The sequence below is a fragment of the Miscanthus floridulus genome, chromosome 18 (genome assembly GCF_019320115.1).
Source record: "Miscanthus floridulus cultivar M001 chromosome 18, ASM1932011v1, whole genome shotgun sequence".
Lineage (NCBI taxonomy): Eukaryota > Viridiplantae > Streptophyta > Magnoliopsida > Poales > Poaceae > Miscanthus > Miscanthus floridulus.
The window spans coordinates 47,172,278-47,194,030 of NC_089597.1; the positions used below are offsets into that span (position 1 = coordinate 47,172,278).

The 21,753-nt window shown below is 47.4% G+C and overlaps 1 protein-coding gene across 2 annotated transcripts; it reads right to left on the reverse strand.

The window, feature by feature from the left end:
- LOC136520063 (protein ABA AND ROS SENSITIVE 1-like) lies at nucleotides 1–21,417 on the reverse strand. Of its 2 annotated transcripts, XM_066513466.1 has the most exons (9): nucleotides 21,009–21,417; nucleotides 20,660–20,799; nucleotides 19,936–20,196; nucleotides 10,199–10,298; nucleotides 2,637–2,787; nucleotides 1,274–1,700; nucleotides 847–922; nucleotides 684–730; nucleotides 1–591 (listed from the first exon to the last, which is right to left on the reverse strand). In XM_066513466.1, exons 3-9 carry the CDS (start codon nucleotides 19,947–19,949, stop codon nucleotides 408–410), a joined length of 999 nt encoding a protein of 332 aa, XP_066369563.1. In that variant the 5' UTR covers nucleotides 19,950–20,196; nucleotides 20,660–20,799; nucleotides 21,009–21,417; the 3' UTR covers nucleotides 1–407. The 2 variants fall into 2 exon arrangements, with proteins under 2 accessions (XP_066369563.1, XP_066369562.1); XM_066513465.1 differs by lacking the exons at nucleotides 19,936–20,196; nucleotides 20,660–20,799; nucleotides 21,009–21,417 and adding an exon at nucleotides 2,164–2,347 and having other exon boundaries at nucleotides 9–591; nucleotides 10,199–11,313.
- Between the last annotated feature and the right edge of the window lie 336 nt (nucleotides 21,418–21,753).

Below are 21,753 nucleotides of genomic sequence, written 5' to 3' on the forward strand. Positions count from 1 at the left end.
AGCAAAAGATTGAAATTCACGAGCAAATCTCTGAAAGGATCGTGATCTAGAGGCAAACTTGCTTAACATGTACTCCTAAAGATATTATATTACAAAATCGGAAGCAAACGTGCAAAATTTCTTGGAACAAGTTAAACCGTTGGTCAGAACCGTGTAAAGAGGTTCAATCAGTCAAGGGATTCGCAGTCGGTTCAGGTAGTCAGAAGACTCAGAACTCCGGTATAGGTGTAGACAGAATGGTGGGAACTGGAATCTACTGTCGAACAGGGAGACCAAAGATGTAAAACTACAGTGTTTTCTTCATGTAAAAACAAATCTGAAGAACTGGGCTAGAATTCTCGGTAATGGCAGGATGCTAAAGATTCTGACTTTCCACGGTAGTTCATACCAGTTGCAAAATGTTTCCATCATTTCAAATGCTGTGCTCTCCAGTCAACAGCAAAATCTGTGCTGTCATCCTCTTCATTGCTCGATGAGTCACTGCTGGACTCCATGTCCATACCGGTAGGTTTGCTATTTACTTTAGCAGTACGGGCGGCCTTCGACTCTAATAGCTGTTTCTTCAACATATCAATTTGCTGCCTGTACTCCCTGTGTAGAAATAAAAGGATGCCCACGGTAAAAACCTTCACTCTGGTACACATGCTTTTCATAGTCTAACAGGATGTGGTGAAGTATCTTACTGTTGCTCTAGAGTCAAGTGCTCCTCCCTCTCAGCAGCAGCATCAATCTACAGCAAAAAGGAAAAGCTTAATCGTATCAACAGTCTGGAACTAACATTGGCAATGGGTAGGTAAATATCTTTTTCACTGTTAGCATATAATGGACAATATAAATTAGCCTAACCTCCTCTTCTTCAAGGTGGTCATCAACTTCCTGCAAATCCTCCTGAATTTCCTTCTCGAATTCTTTGTACGCATCACTGCACAAGATTTTTAATGAATTGACATGATAATGTCAGTGTACAGACAACAGATAACATTTTACTAACTGTAGATTACTGCAGATTTTGAACTTGACAGATGCACAAACACAAAATGGGCGTGGAAATGACAATAAAACGACCAGTTTAGAAATCAAACTCATTTATGCTGTTAAACTATGCTGACCAGCTGCTGCGAAGAGCCATGATCATAATACATGAGTCATGACAACAGAATGTAAAATTGCCAAATGAACAGGACAATGCATGACAAACAGGTAGGTCTGGTAAAAAATGGTTATGCATGAATACTGAACATAATCCTGGCAAGAGATGGCCACTAAAACTTACTTCATGTCAACTTTTTGAGGTTGGATACCACGTGCACGGAGATCTGCATCTTTGTTATCAAAGAAACCTTCAGGCAACAATCCTTTTGCTTGAGCAGTTTCTGAACTCGGTTCATTGGGTTGCATGTCACTGCCAGTTTTGTTGTGATCAAAGAAGCCATCAGGGACACCTTTCACCTTTGTGTGAATGGAACTGGCAACATTTTGAGATGTACTAAGATCTTTTGGAACTGGAGTTGGAGCTTCATCTTCTTCTCCATAGTCAAAAAAAATCCCTGGAAGGATTCCTTTGACACTGGTATTGCTTTGACTCCCTTTCTTTGGCATTTGATCCATCCTAACAGATGATTTATCAGTGCTTGCTCCTATGGTCTTTGGTTGAATAACAGCAACTTCATGGCGCATAGACCTTCCCTCAGAACCAGTATCTAGAAATCAAAGATGTTATACCAATGCATTGATGTTCACAAAACTGTTGAGTTTACTAAGGGCCCTAACAAATAGCCATTTTACAGGAAGAAAGCGTAGAAAGCTATACAGGAAACACATCTGCATTAGATATTTGACATAACAAATGTACAGAAAAAAACAGAATAACTAACATTATACTTAGACATTGTAGGTAAAGATTCTAAACAACTTCATGGTGTATTAAAATCCTACACCATGTTTCATTTAACAGTTAACACAGTGGCAGACTGATAGGTTTAATGATTTGTCAGGTACAGCTAGGAAGAACAATAGGACATTACAGTTTATTGGCAGTTGTAGATTTAAATAAGAGAACATGAAAATGACAATTTAATCATTTGAAAATACAATTGAAATAGACTAGAATGCACAACTCTACAGAAATGAAGGGCGGGCCTGGTGCAAGCGGTAGAGTCTTACCGCTTGTGACCGGAAGGTCTCGGGTTCGAGTCGCGGTCTCCTCGCATTGCACAGGCGAGGGTAAGGCTTGCCACTGACACCCTTCCCTAGACCCCGCACAGAGCGGGAGCTCTCTGCATTGGGTACGCACAACTCTACAGAAATATGGTATCTGAGAGCAATGCCGTGGGGGCAATCTTTTCCCCTGCAACCCGAGTTTTTTTTTAACATGGTATCTGAGCAAGTGTACATAGAGGTGACAAAAAAATAATGGAAGGCAAACACTGGACAAGTGGCAGAACAAAAGGAGGAATCAAATGTAAACTCAAAAGCAAAATAACAAATGTTTATTTCCATGATAATGATAATCTATCAGACATACATAACAGCAGCATGACATGTAAAATAATATACGCAAATGCCTCTAGAGCAATACTACAGACCCAGTTGATTTTACACTATCTGGAGCAAGGGAGGTCATTAGGTATTCTCACCATCACTTTGCCTTTTAGTTCCCTGATTATCAAAAAAATTGATAGGTAGTGTGGAAGATTTTTGTTTCTCAGACTCCAATGGTTGCTCTTGCTTGGCACTGTTGCCTCTAGATCCTGCACCTGTTGCAGCCTTAGCAGCGGCGGCTTTTGCCTGTAATCAGAATACAAGCTCAGTTCAGAAGTAATAAAAAAAAGGCACCTTCAACTTCAAGAGCAAATACACTTTGAATGCAGTATATCAACGTGATTTCATAAACAATAAGCCTATTCTTGGAGCAATTAAGTATACTTAACTAATTATGTCAACATAAAAATCATGTGCATGCAGTTCTGGTCAAATGTACGCTATCTGATAATAAACAGAAACTAAATTTGAAAATTGTCGCGGGGCGGGGAGGCGGGGGATATAATGGTTTACAAAAATGCTAGAAGTGTTTCGGATCCAACAAACAAAAATAATCATAACAACAACAAAAAGGGCAGACCCAGTGCCAGAGGCACCCACATGAGTGGGGTCTGGGGAAGGGAAAAAAACGAGGCAAGCCTTCCCCCCGCAAAATCTGCGGAGAGGCTGCTTCGAACCCGTGACCTGGTGACTCAGTGAGACAGCTCTCACCACTGCACCAGGCCTGCATCAAATATGTATTTATCTAACACTGTTCAGTTTCATATGGAACAAGCAAAACAAGCAGCGAAAACAACCATGTATGGTTTTGTTACATAGTTCTTTGCCTAATCTTTTTTAAAAATGAAGTAATGGAGAAGACTTAGTTTTATGGGAATATGGTGTTTCTACACCTACTACAAGGTGCAACTGTGATTTTACTCTGTGATTTTGCCCTCAAGATTTTGAATTGAAGCAGTTGTTTGCCCCTGGTTTGTGACGGTGTTAGTGTTGGTGGATTAAATGATGAAAAACATAAAAACAAAATATGCCCACACACGAAAAGACAAAACTACCCTCACCTTCACATTCCCCACACCGTACCTCCCTACCCTTTCACTTTCCCCAAATCAAGAGTCAAACCCTAGCTGCGGCCGCCAGGCGGTGGGCGTACGTACAGCAACGTGGTGGTTTGCAGCTTGGCTGCGCAGGTGCAGGCGGCCGGCGGCGTGGGCCTGGGCGACTGCGGTCTGCTGCGTGGGCGTGTCCAGCGGCGTGACAAAATCGAAGGTGATGCGGCGTGAGCGATGCGATGAGCGCAGAGAACGGAGGAGTAGATGGGACTGGGAATTGGAACGCAGAGGGTAGCGAGGAACCTCGGCGGTGGGAACTTCTCCAGTGTCGGCGGCTGAAACGCCCGCCGCCACCGTTGAAGGGTAAAACCCCACCCCAATACCCAGGGAGGTTTATTCCTTCTTCGATAGAGATTACAATCTCCTAGGGTGCCCTTTATAATATAGGTGCACTGCCAACAATAATAAAATCAATCTATAAAAATCCTCCCTTTCCAAAACAGCCGAGCCTAGCCACGGCTTGGGCTGGGGGATTGTTTGGGGCGACGCCTGTACTGGCGGCCCACAAACGAGTCCACAACACTTCCCTCCTCCCCGACAAACAGCTCGTCTGTGAGCTGAAACACAGGATAGCGATCCTTGAAGTCTTCCACAGCTTCCCAAGTGGCATCAGCAGGTGTGCAGCCCGCCCAATGAACAACGAGCTGCCAGTGGCCGTGGTTGAGGCGAGCACAGACCACAGCAGCCGGTGTCGGAACCACCCGGCCATGGAGGAGCGAAGGCAGTGGAACCAAGGTAGACAGCAGCTCCCCCACAAACTTGTTCAAGAGAGCGACATGGAAAACATCGTGAATGCGCGCCTTGGGGGGGAAGGCGCAAGCAGTAGGCCACTGCCCCAATACGCTCAATCACCTGATATGGTCCGAAGAAATGAGGCCCGAGCTTGGATGGCGAAGCAGTAGTGATGCCAACAGCCGTGCGGTGGTGGAGACACAGCAACACCCAATCACCCACAGCATACTCGACTAGGCGGCATTTCTTATCTTGATGCTCCATCACGTCCTGGGCCAAACACAGCCAATCCCGGATCTCAGACAAGAATTCATCACGGTCACGAAGCTGCCGATCCACCGCAGCCACCCGGGCCGAACCAGGAAGGTAACACGCCAAAGGTGGCGGCGGTCTGCCATAGACCACCTCAAAAGGAGTGGCACAGAGAGCAGATTGGAAGGAAGTATTGTAACTGAACTCTGCCCATGGTAACCACTGGAGCCAAGAATGCAGCCGATCACCAGCCAAGCAGCACAAGTACATCACGATGATGCGGTCGGTCACCTCCGACTGCCGATCAGTCTACGGATGAAATGCCGAACTGCGCAGCAACCAGACATTGGCCAACTTAAAAAGCTCTTCCCAAAAATTGCTGGTGAACACCGTGTCGCGGTCACTAACAATGGAGCAGGGAATCCCATGGAGGCGCACAATATTGTCGAAGAAGGCACGGGCTACCGAACTCGCTGAATATGGATGACTCAAGGCGATGAAATGAGCCATCTTGGAAAACCGATCCACCACAGTGAGGACCACCGACTTCCCGCCGACTCGCGGAAATCCTTCAACGAAATTCATGGCGATGTCGCTCCACACATGTTCTGGAACGGGCAAAGGCTGCAGCAACCCAGACGGAAGTAAATGCTCTGTATTGTTCCGTTGACAAACAGCACAGCCACGGATGTAGTCACGGACCAAGCGATGTGCACGAGCATTGAAGAAGGACGCCCGGAATCGGTGAAGAGTCTTCTGCGCCCCCTCATGGCTGCCATGTGCCTCCTGCAGCAGACACGGCCACAACACTGAGGCGTCTGGAACAAAAAGGCACCCCCGGTACATCAGCATGTCATCTAGCAATGCCCAGCCATCAGGTGCTGCTCTAGCTGCTATCTGTGCTCGCAGCCCCTGGGCCTGCGGATCATGCAAGTGCTCCAGTCGCAGATCATCGTAGAGGGCAAATGTTGGAGCGGAAACTGCGCGAACAGAAGGTATGTCGGAGTCGCGGCGGGACAAAGCATCGGCCAGAGTATTCAACTTCCCCGCACGGTATTTGACCATGAGATCATAACCAAAGAGCTTAGTCACCCACGTGTGCTGTGGAATCGTCATGAGGCGCTGATCAAGGATGTACTTGAAACTCCAATGATCTGTGCGGACCGTGAAAGCACGACCCCATAAATATGGCCGCCAGTGACGTACGGCTTTCACCAAGCCGATGAGCTCCCTCTCATAAGCTGGTAGCTTGGCATGATGAGCTGCCACTGCTCGACTGAAGAAAGCCACGGCGCCATCTCCTTGATGAAGTACTGCGCCAAATCCAGCTCTTGAAGCATCACAATCGACAATGAAACGCTTGCTGAAGTCGGGTAGCTGCAGCAACGGAGCAGACACAAGCGGCGCCTTGAGCTGGAGGAAGGCTGCCTCTGCCTCATCGGTCCAGGAGAAGGCCTCCCGCTTGAGGAGGGCTGCAAGTGGCGCGGCCACACCACCCTAACCGGCGATGAACTTGCGCTAGTAGCCGGTAAGCCCCAGAAAACCGCTAAGGGCCCGCGACGAACGGGGACGCGACCAGGCCTCCACCGCAGCCACCTTGTTGCTATCCATGGAGACCCCATCAGCCGATACGATATGGCCAAGGTACGCGACCGACGGCTCACTAAAGAAACACTTGGAGCGCTTGGCGAAGAGGTGGTGATCATGGAGTTGCTGCAGCACAGTTCGTACATGTTGTAAATGTTTAGCCCACGTGGGACTGAATATTAGTATATCATAAAAAAACAAGTGCGAAGCGCCGGAGGAAGGGCTTCAACACATCATTCATCAAAGCCTGAAACGTCGCCGGCGCGTTGGTCAAGCCGAATGGCATGACCAAGAACTCGAAGTGGCCACGATGCATAAGGAACGCGGTCTTGGCGATGTCCTCCGAGTGCATGCGATGATACCCGCTACGAAGATCAATCTTGGTAAAGAAGTGGGCACCTTTGAGCTCGTCGAGAAGCTTGTCAACGATCAGGATAGGAAACTTGCCCTTGTCGGTGCAGTCGTTGAGCGCGCGGTAGTCGACACAAAAGCGCCAAGTGTCGTCCGGCTTGTGGACTAGGAGCACCGGGGAGGAAAAAGGCGATGTCGACTCCCGGATGATCCCCTGGGCCAGCATGTCGTCGCACTGGCGCCCAATTTCATCTTTGAGCAGCTGCGGATACTGGTACAGCCGCACCGCCACTGGAGGAGAGCCCGGCAACAAGTGGATGCGGTGATCATGGCGGTGAGCCGGGGGTAGACCGTGGGGCTCGTTGAAGATGTCCTTGTAGGACAGCAGCAACTCGTCCAGAACTGTGCGGGGGTCGGCCATGGTGTTGACAGCCATGCCACGCCAGTGATGGGCACGACCATTGAACCAAAAGGCCATCGAAAGGGCGTCGAAGTCCCAAACGATGGGCCCCAAGGTCTGTAGCCACTAGACACCAAGGACGAGGTCGAACCCACCTAAGTCGAGGGCGAAGCAGTCGACGGAGAAGCGTAAGTCGTGGATGAGTACGTCCGTGGCGAGGCATACGCCGGGGCTACGCACTCAATTGCCGTTGGCCACCATCACCGACAGCCTAGCACGCTCGGTGACCAACAGTCCCCAAACGCGCAGCCACCGCTGAGTGAATGAAGCTGTGCGTGGAGCCCGTGTCAACCAAAGCCCTGAGCTGAATACCATAGATCACCACCTGTGGCATCATGGAATTAGCAGGCCCAAGGCCGGTGAGAGCATGTAAGGATATCTCCAGGTTGGTGACATCGTCGCCAAGCAGGTCTTCCTCGCCCTCCGCAAGCTCCATGAGGAAGACGCCCTTCGCGGCGCACTTGTGATCCTTGGAATAAGGCTCCGGGCAGAAATAGCAGTGCCCTTTCTGTCGCTTCTCTTGCATCTCAGTCTGCGTTAGGCGACGAAAGCGAGAGCGCGGCCCTTCCTGCTTGTCGTCCTGTAGACTGGCAGCAGAGCCAAAGGCGCCGGTCGAAGCAGTGGCGCAGCGAGTAGAACACTTAGGTGCCGCCGAGCTGTTGACAGTGGCTGACCCATGCCCGCACCAAACTCATGGCCTGCTGCAGATCGATGGGGTGCTGCAGCTCCACGTTGGAGGCCAGTGGCTAACCCAGGCCACTGGTGTAGAGGTCAATCTTAGTCCGCGTGGTGAGGTTGTCACAACGCGACAGCAAGGCAAGGTAGCGCCATGAATACTCCTCAACAGTGCTTGTGCGGAAGAGGGCCTTGATCTCCCCGAGGGAATTGGAGCGGATGGGTGGCCTGAAGCAAAGGTTGACGAAATCGACAAAGAGGAGGTTGACGAAATCGACGAAGCGCGGCCAAGAGACCATGCCGAAGTCACGCTCCATCTGGTAATACCACTCCGCAGCGGTGCCGTCGAGATGCAGAGACGCCATCCAAACCTTCTCATCCTCTGGAACGCAATGCCCGCAAAAGTAATTGTCGCATTTGTTGAGCCAAGTCAGCGGGTCCGATTCCCCGTTGAAGTTGGGAAACAGAATCTTAGGCGGCCGGTGGGGCTCTCGGCGACCGTCTGGGGCACCGCGGAAGCGGCCGCCGCGATCGAAGGCCCGGCCTCTGTGGTCGCACTCACGGTCACCGCGGTCGTAATCTCGCCGCTGCGGTCATAGTCGCGGCTGCCACGGTCGTCATAGTCACGGCCGCCACGGTCGTCGTAGTCGCGGCCGCCGCGTCCGTAGAAGACAAGATCGAAGCGCCCCTGGTCGCGACAATCATAGCGACCGTGCGAGTCTAGCTAGCGGTCCCGATCACGGATGGCGCGGTCGCGGAACTCCGCCCAGGCGCGATCCCGATCGACGTCGCGCCCATCATAGTCCTCGCTGCCACCACTGTTGTCATCCCCGCCGATGCGGGTGTCATCCTCACCGCCGTGGTGGCCATCCCCGCCGCTGCCCTTGCCAGCGTCGGGCTTGCCCGTCTCCACGCGCGCGAGCCTAGCGTCGTGGGATTGAGGCGGTTGTTGATGGTGTTGAGCTGGCCCAAGATACGATCTATTTTCGCATCCATGGCCGCAGGATCGAGAGGAGTGCCGGACATGGTGGTCGATGCACTCGTGGTCTTTGGTGCCAAATTGATGCGGCATGGGCGATGCAGTGAGCGTAGAGGAGAACGGAGGAGTAGATGGGACTTGGAATTGGAACGCAGAAGGTAGCGAGGAATCTCAGCGGTGGGAACTTGTCCGGTGTCAGCGGCTGAAATGCCCGACACCACCGTCAAAGGGTAAAACCCCATCCCAATACCCAGGGAGGTTTATTCCTTCTTCGATAAAGATTACAATCTCCTAAGGTGCCCTTTATAATATAGGTGCACTACCAACAATAATAAAATCAATCTATAAAAATCCTCCCTTTCCAAAACAGCCGAGCCTAGCCATGGCTTGGGTTGGGGGCTTGTTTGGGGCGACGCATGTACTGGCGGCCCACAACAAAGGTCAGCAGTGCGCGGGCGCGGGTTGCAGCAACTAGGTATACCTCGGTCCTCGACAGGCGTCGTTGCCTCGTCGAGGAGGCCCACGTCGGATCCACAAGATCTGCACGTGCCACCACGAGGACCAGCGGGTGGAACGACGGCGGCGCGGATCCCGTACGGACAGTGCGGCTGCGGTGCTTTGGTCGCTCAGGCGGCAACACCATGGCTCTCGGACTCGGTCATACACTTTGCTGCAGCTAGTGTGGCGCCCGTGGCCATGGTCCTATGTCGGACATAGGGAAGAGAACGAGCCATGCCTGCGACCGTGCTGCCATGCCACTGGGCCCACACCATGGCCACTCATGCGCCGCCACCGCACGCCGCGCTGCGTACCGCCGGCAATGCCCCTTAAGCCTCTCACGGTCTCGCCACGAACCGCCGGGTGCTGCTCTTTTGCTCACCTGGCAGGCTGGCACAACTATTATTTGTCCATTTAACATGACATCAAATTTTAGATGTCCAATTTTGGCTGAATTTTAAAAATTTGGCAGATATATATGATGTCCAAATAAATTGTGTTTGTCTGAATTTTAGCATACATATGGTGTCCAAATTTTGTAAACTTTGAAAAACTTTACCCAGATTTATAATACTAAATCGAACCCATAAATTTATGTCTAATTTTGTTGCCAACATCCCTACAAAATATGTCAAAAGTTTAATTTTGAAAAAAGGGTAAAATCACAACGTTCTCTAACAAAATAGGGGTGAAATCATATGGGCAATCTTGTCCATGCATCCAAAATTTAACACCGTGAACTACACTTCACGGAGTAGGGGCGGACTCTTCTTTCAGTTCGAAAACGCAGGGGTAAAATCACAAAGTTTAAAAAACGAGGGCAAAATCACCATTTCGCTTCAAAACAAGGGCACAAACGCTTAAGCCCCTAGTTTTATATAGGATAAGATTGCACAGTTATGTATTGTGTATTGCTGCAGTAAAATATTCAGTTGGGTGGTTTTTTTAACAAGCAGCCAAAAACACCAACTCTCAAGCCTAAATCAATTAACACAGGCGAGGCTTTCTTACCTCATGATGTTTCCGTGACACTTGGTGTGCAGGCCAAAGTGCTTCAGACTTTAGCGTAATATTGCATACTCTGCATGTGGGCTGGTCAAATTCGTTATACCTGCACAAGATTATGAAGCTTTAAGATGTCAATTTGATGTCTCATAGTTCATAGTAGTATTTCTTAACTAAGATCCTCAGCAGTCCGAGTGCAATTTGAAACACATTCACAGTTTGTAGTTAAAACTCAGGGCGACTACTTGTGGTCTTTACATCTATGCTCTCAAGATCTATGACAGCATATGCAGAATAACTAAATGATGCACAGATGCAGGATACTGGTCACTGGAATCATTATTTCAAAAAAAATGGTCACTGGAATCCATTCGAACTAAAATTTCGATATCACGTTGGGGAGAAAAACAATAGGTTAGAGAAAAACAATATGTAAGAGTCCAAACCATGATAATGCTAAGCATTAATTCAGCGAACCAAGAGTCATACTGTAATTCGGAGGTAGTGTGAATTGGTTAGAGAAAAACAACAAAAAGAAAGGCTAGTTTTTGCACATGACTAGCCAGAATTCGCGCCGGCTGTTCGTCCAAATGCCCTATGGTTACACCTTGTACAGGTGCGGCAGCCATCCCAGACACTGAATGATCTTAGCGGCAGGCCACAAAAAGATAATCGAGAACCAAATCTAAGACACGAGAGAGCGAGAGCGAGCGAGCGAGAGAGCGAGAGAGAGAGAGCGAGAGAGAGCGAGCGAGCGAGGGGGCTGGGGCTGCTGCCAGAAGGACGGCGTGCGACAGTGCTGTTGGCTGTTGCCTGGGGGATGGTCGGCAGCGGCGTAGTGGCGTGGTGTCCCGGGGCGGCGCTGCTGGTGGCGGCTGGCGGGTGGCTGGGTGCAGCAGTCGGCGACGACAAAAAGTTGCCGGCGTGGTGGCTCGGGCCTCGGGGCGGTGCGGGTGGCGGGCGGCGCAGGTGGCTGCCGGCTCCGCGGCCGGTGGCGCGGCTTCCGGCTCCGCGCGGGCGGCGCTGGTGCGGGCGGCACTGGTGCCTGGACGCAGTGACGCGGCGGGATGGGCGGCGCGAATCTGGTGGCCGTGGGTGTGGAGAACCTGGTGGAAAGCGTTTTTTTTATCGTAGCTTAATCTCCTACATATAAAAAGAAACATTTTTTTGCGACGTTCCAGCTTCATCCTGTCCCTCTGCCCCGTGCGATACCTCTCCTCCGCGCCGTAGCCCTTTCCTCCCGCGGCCCCACGTCTCGATCCCCCTCCCCTCGCTCTGCCCTTGCGCTCGTTGCGCCCGCGCGGTCGCCCTCGCCCTCGCCCGAGTCCCGAGATCCCGAGATCTAGCTCTGCTTCTCATCGCGAGATCCCGCTCGCTCCCCCTCTCCCGAGCGTGCGCTCCCCCTCACGAAATCCCACTCGCTCGCCCGTGCGTGCACTCCCCCTCGTGAGATCCCGCCATACGGCTACGCCGTCATCCTTGCCGTGCGAGCCCGCTCCGTCGTCGCATCCAACCCTACCCATTGGCGTGTCGGCATCCAATGCTCTCGGGCAGCCGGGGGTCGATTCCCATGCCCCGTGGGGGAAGGACACGGTCTGTTTACACCAAAATTTAGAAGGAGAGTCACAGAGACCCAGAAGCTCCCAGGATCGTATCATCAAGGGATCAGTTGCGGGCGGATTAGAAACAGCTGATTCAGACGCGAAATCTAGGAATCGACTTTCTTCAGACAGCGCCAGCAGATAACGACATGGCTACGATCAACGCCAGGACAAAAACATGTTGGACTCTAAAAAAGGGAAAGATTAGAGTCTAAGTTATCTTAAATTAGGAATATTTTCATTTTTATGCCAAAGTCTATAACAAATCGTGTTCAAATAGGATTTATGTTTAGGCTCCGGGTATAAATACCAAACCCCGGCTATTGTAAGAGACAACCAATCAATCAAATACAAGTCAATTACTTTTTTCGGCTCCGGCCACCCCTTAGGAGTAGGAGTAGAGTAGATCTCGGCGAGTTCTTCAGCAAGTACGGCTGTATCGATCCGGTCGACCTCCACTGCTTGTTGTAAGTACCGTCATGGTTTATACCTCTGTTCGTATGGCTGCATCGATCCGGTCGACCCCCACTGCGGCTCTGGTATAAGCTAGTTATCGACTCTTGCCTAATTCAAGTATGGCATGTGTGATTTTGTCTCACACCCCACTGCTTGAATTAGATCGAGGTCAAGTTATCGGCTCTACCTTTGAATGGCGGTCTTTGGTAGATTCATTAAGTTATCGATATTGCTTATTGCTTTCATTGTTTATTTAATTACAGCAATATCACTCTGCCCGATTGAGATTGATCTGGATCGGCCTTATATCTTATTTAACCCATCGTTTGTTAATCTTAAACTGATCTAATCTACATCTTAAACAATGAGTTATGTTTTTATTGACTGTTTTATATCAATCTTAATCGTGCATAGCGTGCGGTTAAGGCATGTTCGATCTTGAGTAGATCTGTTGGTTAGCGAGAACCGTTCCATAGCCCGTCATCATGGCCTGTGGGATTCTGCCTCTCACCCCACTGTTGGCATCTTGGAGTGGGGATCGTTAGTTGGTAGATCCGTTCCTGAGAAGGCATGACCTTAACTGTGTGCTATGCCTGAATCGGTTGTTTAGCCGATATCGAATGCTTTCACGAATAGTTCACATCACGAGATCGTTGAAGTAGAGATAAGTTGAAAGATGTATTAGCCCCATGATCTTGTTATTATATTACGGCCTGCATGATTCTGCCTAATGCTCCACTGATATTAGTAATGAGTTAGGGTCGTCGAGTCTATTGTTGTTTCTACGGCTTGTATGATTCTGCCTCATGCCCCACTGGTCATGGCGATAGATGAGATCTAACATGTTCATTAGATTTATCTTTATTAGATGATTGAGCGGTATTGAATTGTTTCTTTACATAAACAGGAGTTCGGTTACTTGTAATCATTGGCTCAGTATAAACCAATCATCATCGATATCTTATTGCCATTGATTAATATTTGCTTAAATGATATTTATTCTGAATGATAACCGATTCTTCTTCACACGACCCCATGAGCTCTAACTGACTTATTCTCATGAATATACTGGGATCGGCTATTTAGCCGATTTTCTTCCATATCGGCTCTCATAGCCATACTTTCGAAACTGTCTGTTAACACCGGCAAGTTTCGCCCTTAATTACTGATGAACTTTCTCTCCTTGCCAATTACAGGGTCAAATTGACTGGCACGCCTCGAGAGGATTGCGCAGGATCGATCACCTATATGCTGAAGCTAGGCAGATCTGGTCCATTGAGCGGACCGGACCTTCCTGCGTCGACACGGCCGCTGCCGCCCGCCCCACCAAAACCACCAGCACGCTGTCGCGCTGCTGCTCCCTTCTCCCATCCGCCCCGTGCGCCCACCGCCCTTCCCTATCCTCGCCACGGAAGACGCCGCGCCGTGCGTAGCTAGCAGTGCCGGCGCACACGAGTCGGATAAGGATTGGATTTGGCTCTTCGTCTCCCCCCTCCTTCGGTCCTTCTCCTTCCACCCCCCTCTTCGCCTCATCCGCGGCGGCAAGCTCAAGCTCGGGAACTCACTGCCCAGGTATGCATCTCTCCCCCTAGAACTCCGAGTTCCAATCTCCCACCACAATCCCGAGATTTCTATTTTTTTCTGGATATTTTTTCCGAATTTTTATGCGCAAAATTAGCTCGATCTTGCTTTCGCAGGAGTGCAGATTTCTCTAGGGATTTGGTGGCGTATCCATGAGGGAGCCGGATTAGTTAGAGGCTTCATGATGGCGGCCGCGAAGGCGGATGTAGACGCGGAAACGGGAGACAGCGGCGGGGCCGACGGTGGCGTCAGCGGCGGCTCCTTCAGCGAGCAGAGGCTGATTGATAAGCTCAACAGGCTCAACAACTCAGCCACTAGCATTCAAAGTATCCTTTCTTCCGTGTTTACTTTACTGCACGCTAGCAAATTTGGTAGCCTGGTGTTTGCTGTCTGTTTCATATTCTCTTGATTAAGTAAAGCCCTAACTTGTAAATTGCAATGTGCTGTGAGTACAACTTGCTAGGAGATCTAAGTATAACTGTATTGTTCTGTTCCGCACAGTGCTTATTGTGTTGTTAGTTTGGAGGTGCACAAATATAGGAATTGCAAATCCGCTTGTGTAGTGTATCAGTATTACAGTATGATTTATATTACTCTACTTCCTGACAGTTCTCTTGATTCTAGAGTCTTTCTCGTGCAGTTTATTTGAATAAGATAGTTCTCCTATTGTAAATGCAAATCAACCACGGTACAAGTCTTGGATTTCAAGTCAGCTTTGTGCTGCACTTGAATATATGTGTTTCTGTCTTTGGACATAAGTGCGTAGAAACCAGCACTGCACCGCTGGAAAGATGACATAGGCTACCATCTCCTCTTGTGATTAGTACAGTTACTGTTACTATCGTCATTAATGCTCTTGTTGGGTTTCAACTCTGCCCTGCCCCAACTTTCTGGGGACTAAATGACTTTGTTTTTGTTGTCTTTACTGCCAATGCTTGGTTTCCATTTCTCTATAAAGATGAATTTCATTGTCTTTTAGGCTGTCCCCTTTGTGAAATGGAAAATGATAACATGAATTCCTAAATTTCATTGTCTTTTCAGGCTGTTCCCTTTGTGAAATGGAAAATGATAACATGAATTCCTAATACGTCGCTCTACCTACCGACCGCATCTCCGCCCGGGGGGGGGGGGGGGGGGGGGGGTGGGGGGGGGGGGGACACGGCCGCTGCCGCCCGCCCTACGCGGCCTCACGCTGGAGGAGCTCGCGACGGCAGTGTGGCCATAGAGGACGAGGAGCCCGTAGACTCGCTGGCCTCCGCCATCGTGGACTGAGCGTTCCACCTGCAGCCTGTCCTGTCTTCCTCCTTCGGATCTGCATCGGAGGGGAAGTTGTAGTCCCACTCCCACCTCGGATGCACGGGACTCGACGTAGGCGGCCCAGGGGCGTGCCGTCGCTTGGAGACACGGTGGCCAATGGGGCAGGTGCCGCCATGGCCTCAACGCATGACGGACGATGGCTGGCACCGTCGCTGCCTGGAGTCCGAGATTTGGAACGGCCCACATTGATCCAGCAGTTGCGACTCTCGACTCTAGGTACGATTCGATTTGACCGTCTCTTCCCCATTCTCATTGGTTTTTGGTTTTGATCCGTGTTGATTGCGGTTTTGATGGTGATTTGTTTGTGTTGTTCCAAGAACCATTTGTTGCCGAGCTTCATGGACACGTCGGCTAGAAGTGGCAGCGACAGTGATCGGAATGGCAAAAAATAGGACAAGAGCATTCAGCGCTGGCCAAGAAAGGCATGTTCAGGTACGTGGACCGCCTCCTCCATGAATCCACCCGAGCCTTGCGTTACTTTAGCAAATCTGACAACACCACATGCCTAGGTCAGTGCTTGCATCTTCCGATCCATCTATAGCAGCCAACCAGTATGGGAGTTAACTTGCCCTTCCAAATCAAGAAGGCCTTTTCATATGTCACATCTTTTTGGATGAATTGCTTGATATGCTTTGCCCTGCTACAGGTTGCCAGGCTTTCCTTGCAATAGATAAAAGAGATATTCTCTGCACATAATTAGTGGATGAATCCTACCTATATATATTAAATGGGAACTTTGCAGATGCATGGATGAATTCTCTCCATTTTCAGTAGTGGTCATGTGTTTTTGAAAAGCCATTAGAAAAGCAAGATGCATATGAACAATTTACAGTGGTGGTCACTGAGAAGTAGGATATCGCAATGCTTTCCTGCTTTCCTCGCATGCTCATGCCAATATGTCATGCCTTAGTAGAGCTTCTAAAGTGTGTCAAACTGTATGCTCTTATCTACTTGTTAAAGTTATGTAGATAAAAAAATTCTTAGAAAATGGTGTCCTCAAATTGCAGTTGTTGTTTTAGCAAGGTCAGTTTCTCTTACTATATGGTCAAAAAATGATGAAAAAAAAGTTGTGTTAATTGTGGTGTGTATTTTTTGGTGTGCCCACAATACAGTGTGAATCAATTTTCTACTCTGCAGGAGGTAAAACATTGCATGGTATGGGATCCTCGTTGTCTTCCTAATGCTTTGTAAAGGTAGACTTCCTAATGCTTTGTTATCTTTTTTAAATAACAGATTGTTGAAAAGCCTGTAAGCTATTACCACAGAGAGTCTTTTCATGTGCTATGTGAAGTATTATTAATGTGTAGCTGTCTCTTTTTTCAGATAAGTAGTGAACAATAGACAATTGAGATCGTGTTTCATTTATAATCAGTTTTTGGATGCCATATGGGTGGTTGGGGTGGTATCCAAAATATTTTTTAACTGCTCCATGGAAATTAAACAAAATCGATGATTTCACTTCTTCATTTTACTACGGAATAAATTTATCTTTCCGAAACAGTGATTTTGTTCGGTATAAAGAGAGAAATCAGTGCTAACTGATATGCTGATTTTTTTTGGCTTATCTAAAAAGAGTAAGAGTATTCAACTCAAAATAAGATAGATCTTAAACAACATAAAACCATGTGATCCTCTAATATATAAAAAGAGATGTGTGCCAGTTGTATCATTCGTACTATTGCAGATATCTTAGGACCACTCAGTGGTGTTATTCGATCCATGCTTATGATTTTTTTTGGTTAAAAATACAACTTTTTGTGCTTGTAGCAATGCACAGGCCAATACATATATTACAGTAACTCTATTTCACAGATTGGAGGAGAAGAAAAGTGAAGGGGAGCAATTTGATAAAAAACAAAAGTGAAAAGTTGTAGATTGAAGGAGAACAATAACTGGTTGATCATTTTCTAACATAGATCATCATACGATGCTTCAGTCCCTAGATAGAAAAGTCATATAGGTAACTCTGTTTCATCTTACAATTGATACAAAAGTTAAAGCTCAATTGCCAGTGACCTATGAATCATGACCCGTACATTGGATTATATGCTTTTAGAATATAACTGTTGTATTTGTGTATGCTCACTACCCCAATGCTCCAAATTGTTTCTTCGTCTTACCACTGTTTTTACATAGCCGTTTTTACATAGCCAATTGTACGTAGCGCTATCTATATCCATAGCAAGATCTAATATCAGGATCTTGACAGTGTTAATTGTTGAGAAGAACATGAACAAGGGGAATAAACTGTTAAATGATAATATTCCCAATGAATATTATCTATAAAGAGGTTCTAGCTTTATAGACAAGATAATATTGCCTGTTAATACTTTTTTCATGATAATCAAAAGTACCTTTATTAAACAGTACCGTTATTTATCGTGCGATCTGTGTATTTTTAGTATAAAAGTTTTGATGTTCCATTTAACATTCACCATCAGGCAAATCGCCCGATACTAGATACTAAACTTTAGTCACATACGATGTTCGGATGCTAATTAAGATTATTAAATATAGACTAATTAAAAAATAAATTACATAGATAGAGGCTAATTTGTGAGATGATTTTTTAAACTTAATTAGTCCATGATTTGACAATGTGGTGCTACGATAAACATGTGCTAATCATAAATTAATTATGCTTAATAGATTCATCTTGCTAATTAGTCTCCTCATGTGTAGTTAATTTTGTAATTAGCTTATATTTGGTCCTCCTAGTTAACCTCCGAACAACTGATGTGACACGAACTAAACTTCAGCCCCTAGATCAAAACACCCGTCCGGTGGATGATGTAGCCATAAACTAGTGTCATCAACACCTAAAGATACACCATAAGCAGCGAAAACAGTCGGCCACAAGATTGCAAGACCTATATATGACGTTTTGAGATGTTATAACACTTATGCCCTTAAATCTGGCTTGATCCGCTTCTTTTTTTTCATCCGGAACAGTGTTTTCCTCTCATAAATTCCTTCAGATTCCTCCAAATTCCTCCAGCTGAACAGGGCCAAAATCAAAAGCTATTTTGGACTTATCTCTTTGAAGATGACTCCTAGCTCGGATTAAAGTCATTGGATTTTAGGGCAGGCTTGGTTGGCTTCTACTTCTTGTCCAACCAAAATCATGATAATCCAAAGGGTTTTGCTATATATCAGACGTCTGATTTTTCTAGTTTTTTCAGGCGACGGATCTCAGCCCTTGGATTAGGAACGGACGCTCCAGTTTAGATCGAGTATATTCTATGCGTTTGTTTGATGATTTTGGTTCGGCTAAAAATTAGAATCCAACCAAGCATGCCCTTAGTGCCAATGCCAAGTTCTGTACGTCAGTTTCGACAATCACCTGGTTCATGCCGAGGTCAGGAGCCAGCTTCGAGCCTTTCAAGCAAGCAATTGCTTCAACATGGAGAGCGCTAGATAGGTACTGAACAGAGCCTGCAGCAGCCGCTAGGAACCCGCCCACATGGTTCCTAATAACTAGCTGGTTCCCCGCGCTTCGCTGCGGGGTGGATTTTAGGCACACACGCCTACAAATACACAGATCCGACAGAGTAAAGCTGATGTGTTCCGCTGCGCCCGCCGTTCAGTTGATTTGATGTTTGACGGGCCAATAGTAAAGACAAGTAAAAATAAGGCAGACGTTCTAAAGCGCTGCCTTCAAACTGGCCATACGCAACTCATACGTATGGTCATCACAAAAAAACCACATTCATATAACCAAAGGAATAACAGTGAATCTGAGAATAGATACTTATCATATGGAAAAACAATACAGAAGTCAGCTGTAATTAAATAACATGAAAAATGTAGGCCAATATATAATTATCTTATTTCTTGTTTTGTTCAAAGAGTAGAGATAGTGCCATAGTAAGTTCTCAGTTAATAGAAATAATATCCTTTATCCAAGGACGTTGTGGTCGAAGACAGAAACTGCTGCATTTTTTAAGCACGGCACCTGTATAACTTTGAATTAAAGACCTCCGAAATCACGGGCCTGTTCGGCAGGACTGAAAAATAAACCAAAATACTGTTCCGGCTGATTGTTACGAGGGAAAAATATTGTTCTGTCTGGAAACACTGTGCAGATAAACAGTGCTTTCGTGAGTGGGCTGGCCAGCCCAGCCTCAGCCGGCCAGCCAGCCGAACACTCGCACATCAGCAGGTAATGCCACATAAGGAAAACAGTGTTAATTAGGCCAAACCAAAGTAGGCTGCATTCCCTCGACTAATTAGCGAAGAAGATAAAATCATAAATGAGCATAACGATAGAACATTCATTGACCTCAATATTCATAAGCTCTTCTGCAGACAGTAAATAATGTAGACGTTAAACATTTAAGCATGGGATCCATCACTGTAACTTCGACGAAGCAAATGAACATGCCCACATTGGCAGCGTATGCGTGGTCGTGGCCAAGCAACACTGACATTATTAAATGGTAAACCATTGACAGAACAAACTGTTGGTATGAGGCCAAAAAAAAAAAGAAATATTTGTGGACCAGACAGTATTAAGAGTATCTGGGAGGCAGGAAAAAGTGTGTTTGGCTACATAATTTGTCGTAATGTATCATCGACATTTGTGAATAAGTAATACACTATATAATGCATAAATAATAATAGAAAATAAAACCATATGTAATTAACAATAGCACATAGATAAATAGATACATATATAGGAAGATCAGGAATATGATATTAACTGAGGTATGCACTGGAGGCTTGTAGCAGATCAAAATTCTGAGTGGAAAAATAAAGGTAGGTTCAATTGATGATCAAAGTTCTTACCTCCTCGTAAACATTTGTGAATGGGCAATTGGAAAAGAAAAACACAAGAATTCCCAAGTGCACTGAACCACTAGTTATGCATATATGAATCTTCGCAGCACCCAAGCTGGAGAATGCGTGGATAGTCATGATAGCATACACCAAAATTGGCAGCGCAGCTATATAAAATTGATATGAATCGTCGCAGAACATTTGGTCCTCCTTTTATTGAAACTTCATACGAAACCTCAGCAACATCTTGCATCATTCCTTCAGCTGTTCCTGAAATTAAGCATTCCAAACTTATATATAAGAACCTATTGTAAGCATATCAGCATAAACAGGCACTATGAGGCAAAGAAGCCTAACAATAACTGAATCAGTTTTTTTTTGCACCTTTTCATCTCAAGTCTGTTTGTGAATGGCTAATTGGAAAAGAAAAACACAAGAATTCCCAAGTGCACTGAACTGCTGGCTGCATATATGAATCTTCACAGCACCCAAACTGGGAATGCATGGACAGTCATGATAGCATACAACAAACTTGACAGTGCAGGTATATAAAATTGATATGAATCGTCACAACACCCAAACTGGAGAATCGATGAATACCCAGGATGGCATACACCAAAGCTGACAATGCAGCTATACAAAATGATAATGGTGTAGCTATACATTTAATTGCAAAAAAATAAAGAGGTTTGAGCTGCAAGAACAAAGCATGGTATTGAAAGTTACTGCTTACACAATAATCAAGCTATTGAACTCTTTCTTGAAGATCATGCCCCTGATCAGTATGGTTACTTGCAATGTTTGTACATGACATACTTGTTAATGGTTCAGCCTGATAGACAGAGACTGTGACTCATTTGTACATTTAGGTCCCTGGAAAATCACAAAGAGATTGAAGTTACTTGAGTATGCCTCAACGGAGCCTGTTGGTACAAAAGTGAATAACAAATGAAGCAATTTAAAATAAAGTGGCCGCAATGGATCATACCCATAATATATGTCCGCAAGAGGCAATTGGCCAACTGCAATTAATACATATGAAATTACCAGCGTAAAGAAATAAGGGCGAGGAGATGCCGGACCTCGGTTTGCACCTGGCGGCGAAGGTGTTGGCAGCATCCTTGCCCCGGAGGCCATCCGTTTTGCCTCGCCGGGGGCCACGCTGGAGGATCTGCTGCAGCGTTGACCCCCTGACACCTGGAGCTGCGCCGGAGGACCCCCTCTCGCCGGGGGCCGGGATGGGGTCGTGCCGGAGGTCGCCCCTGATGCCGGGGCCGTGCGCTCCATGCCGGAGTGGAGGAGTCATGGAGGAGATCTGCAGAGAGCGCAGAGGTGGCGGAGGGAGCGGAGGAGGCGATGGGAAACGAAGTTTCTGCAGGAAGGCACACGTGACGACGGCCACGAGGGCCGCGCGCCTCGACGAGGAGAGAGATCCGGGAGGGAGAGGGCGTGGTGGAGACGACGCGGCGTGCCACACCCGGCGACGCGGCGGATCTGTGTTGAAGGATAGAGCATACAGGAGGAGGCATATTTACGTTTTCTATATTGGACTATGACATGTGGGCCTTAGTGGCCAGTGACGGTAAGTGAGGAACATATGTGCCGCGTCCTGTATCAGGTCCGACTTCAGGCTATTCGGTAATACAGAATCGCCAAGGCTGAGGGGTTTACCTCGCCGGCGTCCTCGTTCGCTACCCACCTTCTCGTGCTCACGTCGACGGTGGCAAGCCGACGGCCACGGGAGTGACAAGTGGTATCGGAGACGTCAATCCTCGGCGTGGGTGTTGGGCGCTCGCCGCTCTTCATCTTCGCTAGTTATCCAACTCC